This window comes from Acomys russatus, chromosome 10 (genome assembly GCF_903995435.1).
Source record: "Acomys russatus chromosome 10, mAcoRus1.1, whole genome shotgun sequence".
Classification (NCBI taxonomy): Eukaryota; Metazoa; Chordata; class Mammalia; order Rodentia; family Muridae; genus Acomys; species Acomys russatus.
In genome coordinates this window covers 70,903,787-70,915,868 of record NC_067146.1, presented here as the reverse complement: position 1 = coordinate 70,915,868, position 12,082 = coordinate 70,903,787, and the positions used below count along the sequence as shown (strand labels likewise).

Sequence of the window (12,082 nt, the reverse complement as noted above, 5' to 3'; positions counted from 1 at the left end):
TGGCAGCTCACAACTGTAACTCCAGTTCCAAGGGATCTGACACATTCACACATAAAATTAAAAAAAAAAAAAAAAAAAGTGTATAGTGTCCTGCCTGCCCACCAGAGGAGGGCGTCAAATCACATTATAGATGGTTGTGAGCCATCATGCAGCTGCTGGGAATTGAACTCAGGATCTCTGAGCCATCTCTCCAGCCCCCTTATTTGTCCTTTTATATGTAAAATCAGTAATATGAAAAACACAGGGAATGCCTTCAAGGGGTCTTGCAAATCTTCAAACCTAAATGCAACCAAGTCACAGCCCATGTCTGTGATTTCCTAACCTAAAATATTCTGAAGTTAGATTAACCATTTAAAAAACTCCCATGAACCAGAGTAAACAGAAATGACTTTTGGAATGGAGTAAAAAACAAAGAATCAAACAAAAAACCAAGGTTGCATTGTTGTAATTCGACCAGTCATGGAGGGGAGGGGGGCGCCGCTGAGAGGAAGAGAACACTTTTTTAAAACCAGGCCGGCCTTTAACTCAAGAGATCTGTCCGCCTCTGCCTTCCAATTGCTGGGATTAAAAGCATGTGCAATCACACCCAGCCGTAATCGAAGACTTTTAATAAATTACCAGGGACCAATACATTGCCTAAAGATCAGCCATTGCAGAAGTCAGTCCTTTCGTAATGCCAAAATGCTTAAGTTTAGGCTCAAACTCATGCAAAATCAAAATGAAAAGTGGGAATCTGTGAACCAATGCTTCATACATTCACATCAGGTGTATAACCCATTTTATACATCCTAAGATCTTCCTAGCATGTGAAAGCAAAACCCAGGCCAGGAATAGCATTACAGTAGAAACGGGGTGGTGAATAGTGCTGAGTGGCTGCTCTTCTGAAGGACCCAGCATTGCACACGTTTCAAGACCCATGTAGATACCATAAACCTTTGTGTTCTTCCCTTAACCTTGGAGATCAACCAGGCCAAGCAACAATACAATTTGTGCATCTGAATCCCTCAAACACCTAATTGACCTCCAAATTTAACTGATTATTTCCATAACTTTGTTTCACATCATTGCTCCTGCCTTAGTATGCTAAATCTCGACCAGTGTTTTAATTTTAGGCGTCTGACAAGTGTCATCTTACTGTAGTTAGTACTCTAGGCCAATCTTACCCACTAGACAGACATACAAACCACATGTAAAAGATGGCTTCCCATTCTGCAAAAGCTTCTATAGTAAAGGTCCTGACTTCAGTAACAGTTTAGATGAAGGCCTTTTGTCAGTCTGAGGATGACATCTGGTCAGCAGACCGTCTAGGAAAGTTGTCCTACTATCCATAGGTGATTCCATAGTAATAACCATCCTGTTAGAACTTAAGATCAGTTCCCAGTGGCACTGCTAAGAGGCAATTCCAACCAGGCCTCAGGGCATCCAAATGCTCTGAATGCTAAAACCTCCAGAGATCCTCCCAGTTTTTTCTCCAATATACACGATTTCTCTTCGTAGCCTTGGCTGGCCTCAACCAATGCCATCTGCCTGCCACTGCCCATCCCCCATGTTTCCACACCCAGCTTCCATAAACTATTAAAATGCCCAGACAGCACACTTCTATGTATTAAGCTTAGTCCCATACTTCCTATAAACCATCACTGTGGGTTTACTTTCCTCTTATATTACCTTTAAAATCCTGAATAATGTAGAAGGAAGTGTTAAGCCTAGATCAAGGGGGGTTGTGAGCTTTTACTCTGCAGCCTCATTATCTGGGTAGAAGGTAGACAGAAAAGTGGCCTTGAACTCCCAGATCTCAATTTCCCAAGATTTAAAGATATGCACACTTGCCTACTTTTGGTTTTGCTAGTTAACAGCCAAGTATTTGGGCAAAAACTGTTGATATACACACTGGTTCACAAGACGTAAAAATCTATACTTAATATCCATTCACTTACCTGTATACATTGTGCTTTTTATTAAAAAAAACCAAACCACCCAGGTTGGCTGTTCACTGATTGTTTTAACTCACAAAGCCCCCATTAAGTCTAAACCAGTTTTAACCACTGCTATTCACCCACAAATCCTAACGGGAAAGATTCCTGGTGCTTTGCAATTGCTAACTAACCTTAAACATTCTTCCTGGTTTTCATGCATGGTTTCAAAATACCACCATTATTAATGTTCAACATAGAGAAAGTTGTAGCAATATACAATTCATAATGACCGTTTTATTAAAAGACAGCAAATAATGTCCTTTAAAAGTGCTTATTTTGTCTATTAATATGGAATGAAAACTGTAGATGTGTTTTGTGCAAAAGTAATTTAAAATTTAAGGGGTTGGCGATCTTGTAGACAACTGATGTTGATAGAACAAGATTCACACTTATGTGTAAACATTACACCAAGGTATTTGGATACAAAAGTATTTATTTTATAAAACTTGTACTCAAAATAGTTTTTTTTTTTCTGTCTACTCACAATACCTAATTTAAAACAATACATTATCCTTGGCTAATTTGATGTTACTCTTTACAAACAGCACTCATTTTGTATTTTTATCAAGAACCTGTACTAAATGAAGTTTTAACCAGAAAACATTCCCTTTTATCTTAAAAGTGCTTCTTAAATGAAGGCACCAACAAGAACTACTTTCAGATGGTACAGAATTTCTTATTTCTTGAAGACTCTGTGGTTGACCACTTCTTCATTAGTTACCTGCAGCAAGACACCTTCCTGCCAAAGGAAAAAAAAAGTATCTGAAGAAGTTTATCATGTTTGTCCAAAGAGCCTAAATAACTTCAGTGGTGGTTTTAGGATTAAAGCAGACTCACTGATGTGTAAAAGCCCTGAATATCACAATTCTGGAAAGGCAATAAAGCCTAGAATCAGGACAGTTTTAGGAAATGAAACTCAGTAGCCAACCTATTGTGTTTTAGGGCAGGACAATAGACAAAAATTATTACCACATTTTAAAACCCAGTTATTTAGTACAGGGTACACAAAAGGGTTTTGTTGTTGTTGCACAGAAATTTCTTATGTAGTAAGACACTATTCTTAACCTGTCAGCCTCATCCCTGATAAGCATGTCAAGTTAGAACCATAAAGAAATAAGCACAATGCCTTAAATGCCTAGTTGACTCAAATTGCTTGATCCAGGATAGGTGAATAAATACACAAGGGTGGAATGATAGGTAAATCTCATTTATTGAACTTGCAGCCTAACTTTTACCTACCATTTTACTACCAACACCACTGAAGGAAGCAAGAAAAGCTTTATTAATGATCACTTGGCTTGCCTCAGCTGTTGAAATGAAGCACTTTACAGTCTTTGTGGCAGCAGAATATACTTGTCCATGGTTCATATCAATGCTAAAATTCCAGCAGGGAAAAAAATGATATGTTAAGCACCTGAATCTTCATGGAAAGGGAGGGGGTGAGAAAGAAGGAAAAATAAGGGGAAAACAACCAAAATTTAAGTAAATGACAGATTGGAAAACAGGGTTTATAAGATTCTTGAGTTTATTATTGTTAAACTCAAATTTATAGCTATGTTAAAACTACATAAGAACCACTATACTGAAAAGACCATTGAAGAGTTTATTAGTTTATCTTTTAGGGAGGAAAATTAAGAAAGAAAAAGTAAATAAGATCTTACCTAAAGAAGTTTAACTGAAGCTTAGAACTACTTTGCTCTACACCCTCAGCTCTCGTTGGCATCCTTATCAACTACTGTAGTTAAAGCTTTGTAGACACAGCGCAGTTTTTTAAGACTGGCTGAGCTTAGTCGTCAAGAGTTCTCTTGTACTAGACCTGTGTCCCTGAAGAGTACCTCGCTGGGGGTATTTCCTTTCCTTGCATTGAAGAAGCAGCATCTAAAAGATCTAAAAAGGTGTTTCTCTTTGCAGAGATATCCCTTAAGTTAACTAGGTAATTTAATCCTGATGAATTGCAGACAACACACTTAAATCTGACCAGCATTTAATCTTACACAAAAATACAACAACAGCTTTGCAAAGGACCTTAATTATACTACCCACTCCTTAACTTATTTAAAATAAAAAGTCTATTATTACACAATTTCCTTTAGAATTATTTTATTAAATCATAAATGTACAACAGCTTCTTAACTCTACACACGCACTTAAATTTTTAAAGGAAAAACGTTATGTCTTATTACACCATGATCCTGGCTAATAGCTTTTCAAAACTTTTGAGAAAAATCTTAAAAAAGGTTTCACATGTCACCTGAAACTTACAAATTTAACATTATCAAAGAAGGAATGCTTCTACACTCTTACAAAGACCACTAGAAAGAAACAACAATTAAAAAGCTAAGAAACTGTCTCAAAGGCATTTTTTTACAATCCTTCCTCCACAGTAAGGTAATGTTATTAAATAATCCAATCCATTCACAAAATGGCTCTCTGCATCTGCTCTGGTGTCTTCTGCCATATCACTGCATATTTATGCATGACTGAGATAAGAGTTTCCTTAACATTGTTATTTCGATAACCTGAAGCTGTTCTGTTACCTCTGGGCTCTCATCCTCTCCTATTTATACAGTGAAGCCTGTTTCAACAGAAGTAAAGAGTAAAAAAAAATAGGTTATGAAATTATCCATCTAACCAGATTTTAAGGAAAGATTAACATGATCCTATAATTTTACTCCTGCAGCTAGTTCTCCCAAGATAACAATAATAATAAAACTCAAAAATTACTTACCCATGGTAAGTAGGAAGAAGCTCAATATCGGCTCCTCCCACCATAGCCCCCACTTCCTCCACTTCCTCCAGGACCATAGTTTCCTAAAATGATAGAAAGTATGCTTATTAGCACATATATAAACCTGGAAGCTTGTGGGCATCTCAAGTTTGTTTCTGGTCTTATGACAGAGGGTCTCTAACAGAGCTGACTATGTTGCAAGTCACCGTAAAAGACCAGTTCCTACTCCTTCCTTATGCATGCTGGGCTTAATGGCGTGTAAAAAGTGGGTGATAACACACTTTTTAAGTACAAGCAAGTTTAGAATTAAGTTGAACTTTATCTTAATCAAATTATTTTAAAAGCTTCAATACGCTAAATGGCAGGGATATAGTATTTTTGAGACATGGCTATGGACAAGGAAGACCCTGAAAAATTGATCTTGCTGCCTATTTCCCCCTTGCCAGGATTACTGGCAGTAATAACTAATTTAAATGCTAACCACCCAGCTTTAGCTGGGCATTGTGGACAGCCTAGACTACATAGAGACCCTGTCTTAAAACAACGCCACCCTCACACACCCCACCAGCAAAGCAAATTAATGACATATTATAACTGAGAAGGAAATCCCTTCACAGTATCAGATTCTTTCATATCCAATTATAAAACTCTTGGACTTGTATTTCTCCCATCAACCATCTAGCAGAACTCCAAGTATTTAGTAAATTACCTCCACCATATGGTCCTCCCATGTTCCTGCTACCACCAAAGTTTCCACTTTTCATTGGACCATAGTTAGAAGGTTGCTGGTTATAATTTCCAAAGTCATTGTAATTCCCACTTCCATAATTCCCTGTAAAAGAATTAAGATACCAGCTACCAAACCTTTGAACAATATAAGCACTGAACCCAAATTAATGTTTAGCTTTTAGGACAAATGTTCTATAAAATAAAAGTATTTAACACCTATCTACAATCCTACAATTTATGCATCTAAACTGATAAAATAAGTATCATTAATTATAATCCAAATTCCAACATAAAGGTTGTAGATGAATTTATTACCTCCTCCATAGTTGTCATAACCACCTCCGTAGCCCCCACCCTGGTTGCCATATCCAGGTCCTCCACCACCATATCCTCCTCTTCCTCCTCCATAACCAGGGCTACCTCCAAAATTGCCACCTATTATAAAATAAGCCTTTAAGTAATTGCTTAAATTTCTCAATTCCATTTGAATTGTCTATTATACTCATTTCTTGTTCTTCAAACACACGACTTTATGTTATTTGTTAATGTCTACTCTAGAATATACCCAAAGGCAAAATAATTACCTATTTGTGGGTAAACATATCACGGTCTATGGTATACACCACATAAAGCAACTTACACCACCTGTAATCACACAACTCTTATTTGAACCAGAAAAATATTTAAAACTTTTATGCCTTTTAGTCTGAGGCTTGCTAGCAAGACTTAAAAATTATCAGGCTGATTTGCATTTGAGCCAGCCTGGTCTACATAGACTCCTTGTCTCAAATAACAAAAGCAAAATCTGTAAGTTCTGTTAAGTCCTTTAGGTAAATGTCACCTAAGGAATCCACTAGCACAGTAACTTAATATTGCCCCTTAGCACACTGACCTCACTTAGAGCCCAACATTCCAGCTTTTATACAAAGTACATAAAACTCCATCTGGATCCAATATTTCTTTTTCATGAAAACGGTACTTCAAACTTAAAATTTTATCTATGGTTTACACTGTGTATGCAGGTATACATTGCTTATTTACAACATGCACTTTTCAAGCCAAATAACTAGTCATCCAAATACTTTGACAGGAAATAGTTATATTGAACCAAGCACCAAATACAATGTTATTTAAATATATGAAACACAAATCAAAAAATTGTATGAATGAAACTAACCTCCAGGTCCTCCTCCATACCCATTATAGCCATCCCCAAATCCACGTCCACTTCCGTATCCATCTGTTTAAAAAGAGCAGCAAAATTACTTACCTTTCTCTACACTCTTTACTAGCACCCTCAGATTGAGGATGGCTGGGAATCTTAACTAGAGTAGTCACGGAAGAAAATAAATCAAACAATGTCAATCCCATTTTACCACCAGCTTTTATAAATACTGTGTTTGGACCCAGAAAGCTTTATTTATTTAAATAAAACATTTTCTCATTCTCAGCATGTGTCATGCACCCCCAGTGACTTCCTACATCTCACTAAATCCAGTCTATTCAAAATTGATCAGAAACACTCAAAACACAAACCTACCAGATCCCCCCCTAAAGTTGCTTCCTGGTCCTGGTCCAAAATTGCCACCGCCACCACGAGAATCCCCAAAGCCAAAGTTTCCTAGGACATATATTCTCATTAGTAGCAAGCACTAAGACAAATATCCAATCACATATACATACAGAAATAGCTTTTTACCTCCTCTTCCACTCCTAGAACTCTGGACTTCCTGCATTTCTTGTCTAGACAATGCCTTTCTAACTTCTGCATTGTGACCATTGATGGTATGATACTTTTGCACTGTAATAAAAAATTCACAACACATCATCATTTACTTTTTTAGCAAAAAGAAAATCCTGAATGTTCTAACAGGGTAAATATTAATATACCTAATATTTTTAAATAATATACAAATCACACTGTATGTGCCTAGATACTTACATACAATCTTATCCACAGGATCATGGTCATCAAAAGTAACAAAGCCAAAGCCTCTTTTCTTTCCAGACTGCCTATCAGTAATTATTTCAATAGTATCAATTTTTCCATATTCTTCAAAGTAATCTCTAAGATGATGCTCCTCAGTATCTTCTTTAATCCCACCAACAAAGAGCTTCTTCACAGTCACATGGGCTCCTGGTTTTCCAGACTCCTACAATAGACAGTGATGACAAAGTTATCTTGGTAGATAAAACTTACACTTCCAACTTAGGACAAATTCCTCCAGATACAGCATGGTTTAAAGCGGCTAGTCTTGGAAAGATAAGTACGAAAACCAGTATGTAAAAATAAATAAATAAATAACTTAATGTTTTGCTTACCTCTCTTGCTACAGCACGTTTTGGCTCAACTACCCTGCCGTCAATGGAATGAGGCCTAGCAGCCATGGCAGCATCAACCTCAGCCATGGAGGAGAAAGTTACAAAGCCAAATCCTCTTGATCTTTTGCTTGCAGGATCCCTCATAACCTTTAAAACCAAAAGGAGATGTCAGCACCTAACTTCATGGTATTATGAACTATACATTATCAATTACAAGCCTTTATTCTTAATACTGACTTTCTTCCATAAGATTCACAACCCAAAGGCCAGGCGTGGTGGGGCACACCTTTAATCCCAGCACTCGGGAGGCAGAGGCAGGCGGATCTCTGTGAGAGTTCAAGCCAGCCTGGTCTACAAAGCGAGTCTAAGATGGCCAAGGCTACACAGAGAAACCCTGTCTCGAAAAACCAAAAAAGATTCACAACCCAGAATTTATGCTAAGACTAGAATCTGTTGCCAGGCTGCCAGAGTTAACGTACCACACAGTCCGTGAGCTTTCCCCATTGCTCATAGTAGTTTCTCAAACTTTCTTCTGTGGTTTCAAAGCTTAAAGCCTCCAATGAAGAGTTTACGGAACTGTTCCTTTTCTCTCTGCAAAGGAAAATATCATTTCAATTTTTATTCACATTTTCTCTTTGTATGCAGGAAATTAAATTCTTAAATATGAGGTGACCTGCTGGCAGAGTACCTTTTTCCTCTCCAAAGGAACAGTTTCTAAAGTTTTCTGGGGGGGGGGAGAAAAAAACTTACATCAAATTTAAACTGTATGTTAAACTGCGTATTAGTTGTGATACACCAAAAACTGCCGCAGCTGAACTACAAGTTTCAAAACCACTAAAACTTGATCTAACCTTAATTCACATAAATTATCTTAAAACTTAACAGATTCTCTTCAAAAATTGAGAAAAAGAATATCAAACTCTGTGGTCTCTTAAGGTGTGTTAAAGAATTCTTTTTGAAATTCTTCATTAAAATTCTACAACCCAGGCAGAATTTAAAAGGGGGGGGGGGGCTCCTTACTGTATTTCCAAATTCGCCACTTCAGTTTCTGAAAAGTGACATATTTGCTTTTCCTTAAATTGCCCCCTCTGGTGTTAATTCTAAGTATCTCAAGGGGGGAGGGGTGTGCTGCAACTCTAAAACAAGCTCCATTAAATTTAAAATTCAAGATATACAAATCACCTTAAAATAGTTTCTACCTCAAGAAAAAATTTATTTCTGTAGTCATAACTACCTAAAACTAAAAAGGTTAGATAGTGTGGGCTTTGGCAACCACTTATCCAGTCTGTAGGCTACAGCAGTCTCACAAGCACAGGTTTATCTACAGTTATCACCACTCCAAATTTGTTTTAAAATCTTTGTTAAGACGTCCTCAGTTTAGTGGACATCTGACAAACCATGGATAAAAGGGCTCTCTGAAAAATTTACACACAAAAAAAAGTCTTTCTTACTGTTTGGGAAATAGCAAGCAAAGTGCTGCATTTGGAAAAAGTGAAGGTATGCTGCTCATTACTATTGGCTTACCAATAACTAAGCTACAAAAATTTATTAAGATGCTCATAAATCAGGTCTTACTATCCAGGATCATGACTACTGAAGACAATTGAAATTACAAAAAAAAAAAAAAAAAAATTAGATCCTTGATTTTGCTGCTCAACCCACATCTACAATGTTCTCCAAAATATTTTTTTAAAATAAAGGAAATTCTATTTTTACTACTTTTTAGGTTTTTTAAAGAAAAATAGAAATGAAAAAAAAAAAACAGGTTTCAGAGATTCAAAGAACGTTTTAAACGCTTTTACTTTGCGTGTCTGCAACTGGCGTTGAGGTTAATTCTATTTGTCAGTACATATGCCTCTCGACATCTAAATTACAAATATAAAATACGCCTACAATTTTTCTCATATCACTAACAAAAAGCAAAAGCTCATTACTTACCTCAGGTTTTCCCAAACTTACCCGACGTCCACTATCGATCATAAACAAGATTATTTTACAAATGTGCTTATGGTCAAATAACCAATAACCCTTCAACTTGAAACCTTATGCTTATCGATGTAATAATCAACCACGATTGCAAACAAAAAAAAAAAAAAAATCAGAAAACCAAATGCCAAAGTTCAAAACATTGTGGCTTGGAACTAGTTTTTATGTAGCTGGTCCATGTTCACTGACCCATGTTTTAAGCAAAGGTTAACTACGAAGCCAGTTATTTCATTTCCTTCATGTGACCGCCACGTGTAAGGATCCGTTTAACCAGCAAGCCCTAAACTCCCCCCTTAATACGGCTCACAATCCGAATTACCTCAAACAGAAGAATCCTTTAAGATAATAAAGGTATCCTGGAATAAGAAGAAAATATATATCCCTCCACCCAAGATAACATAGCCTCCCTAAATACCAGATGGGCTCTCCGATTTTTCCACTCTGAACTTCCTGCTTTTAAATAAATCCCTTACTTGAGCGAATTAAGGGCATGGAAAAGTAAAATGGGTTTCTTTGCACGAAGGAGCTCTTAAAGGGCGCAGGCCCTGGTTGTCCTACGTCCTCCCGGCCTGTGCCAGGGAGCCTTGTGGAGCGCCGCCACCCCCACCGCGCTCCTGTGTGGCTGCTGGACGCAATGGCGCCATTTCATCGAGGGGAAGGCAGAGCGCCTTTAACGAGGTGCGCAGGACTCTTAAGATCCAAGCTCAAAACACTCGAAATCCACCTCGGAACGGTAAAACACCCCGAAAACAAAGCAAAGACATTGACCACTTCTACGTGGTGGTAAAAAGTGCAAACTGGTAGACCTGGGGACTGTTGGATGGAAAAATCGTTGCGAGGAAGGAGACGGGGAAAATGGCGGACGCCAAATCCGGTTCCCGGGAGAGAGGGGGTGGGGGAGGGGAGGCTCCGCAGGCTCGCTCCGGAGACCCGGCGGCGTCCGAAACGTTCGGCCGCGAACACACCCAGGCCCCCGAGCCCGCGCGCACCGAAGGGGGGCAACGACGGCCCGCTCCCCGCGCTCCTTGAGCGGTCAAAGCGTGGCGCGGCGGGCAGGTCCCATCCCCCACCCCAGCTAAGGGAAATGGCGCCGGGCGGCTGAGGGCGGGGAAGGCGTTCGGACAATCGGGCCTCCGCCAACGACCCCTCAGACGAGTCCCCAAGGCCAACCGCCACCCGGGCGGCCGCTTTCCCCTCCGCCTGCCCACCGAGGCGAGCGGCCGGCTCCCGCTGCGGGGGCCCCACGGCCTTCGCCATGCCCTTATCTATTAACTCATTGATTTCAAACCCGTTACCTCCATCGCGGACTCAGTCGCTTCAGCCCGATTCCCCGCAGCCGAGCGAGATGAGAATGACCTCCGCGGACGCGCGCGCACGGGACTCGTCCTGACGCTGGGGTGAGAGCGGCCGCCGCTCGAGAAACCGCGCCGCTGGGAGCTCCTGCACACAGGACCCGGGCGCCGCTGCTACTGCCGCTGGAGCCGGGACCGCCGCTTTTCTAGAACCTTCCCCCCACTAACGCGCCCTCGCTGACGTCAGGCCGTTACGTAAACGTCCTAACCGCCGCCAATGGCGGGAAGGGCCTACACTCCCCTTACGCCGAGTACGTGCTCCTCCCCCCGTTGGGTAGGGCGGGACTGCTTTGCGCCACTTGCGCAACTGGCTTCTGTGAGTTGCGGAAGGCTCGCGCCGGGCGTGATATTAACTTCCGGAATTAGGTCCGGCCCCCTCCTCCTCCTCCTCTGCCGCGCAGGGAGCCGAGAAACGGTCGCGCAGTTTGAAATTAACGCCGCCGCCGGGCGGGGCTCCAGGCGCGGCTCGGGCGCGCTCCCTGCAGCGACGCCATCGCCCGTGCCCTCCCGGGGTTCTCGAGCTCACGCAGATCTTTGTACCTTTCCCAAGAGGCGCGGACTCCGGCCCCTCCCCAGAAGGACTTGTAGTCCAAGTACAATACCCGAAGGCCTGGGGAGCCCGCGCCCCGAGAGAGGTGGTGCTTAAAGAACCCCGCGGTGTCGCTCCGCAGCCCTCAAGCCCCGGGGCGAGGGGGTGGGCGGAGCCCAGCTTTGGCGCGCTTGGCGACGCAGAGAGAGAGAGGGAGAGAGAGAGAGAGAGACAGAGGCCTTGGCGGTCTTGCCGGCCTTTCCCCCACACACACCCCGGAGATTACCCCCCCCCCTCCGGGCGCCACGCTGTGGACGGTGAGTGGCGCGCGCGCCGCCCCCCGCAGGACGCGTTCCCGGCGGGCCCCGCGCGGCCCTGGCGTGGGCGGTGCCTCCCCTCCCCCACCCCCCCAACCCCGGGCTGAGCTGCCCCGCGCCCCCTCCCCTCGGATGTGGCTGAG

At 41.5% G+C, this 12,082-nt stretch overlaps 1 protein-coding gene across 1 annotated transcript; it reads right to left on the bottom strand.

Moving 5' to 3' along the window:
• Positions 1 to 2,216: 2,216 nt before the first annotated feature.
• Positions 2,217 to 11,247, bottom strand: Hnrnpa2b1 (heterogeneous nuclear ribonucleoprotein A2/B1). Its single transcript, XM_051152378.1, is given in 13 exon segments — positions 2,217 to 2,715; positions 4,705 to 4,787; positions 5,414 to 5,536; positions 5,749 to 5,868; positions 6,611 to 6,673; positions 6,974 to 7,054; positions 7,133 to 7,234; positions 7,376 to 7,586; positions 7,756 to 7,902; positions 8,235 to 8,306; positions 8,308 to 8,346; positions 8,444 to 8,479; positions 11,037 to 11,247. Coding segments are annotated over 12 exon segments (1,062 nt in total). The 5' UTR covers positions 11,043 to 11,247; the 3' UTR covers positions 2,217 to 2,715; positions 4,705 to 4,725.
• Positions 11,248 to 12,082: the final 835 nt, after the last annotated feature.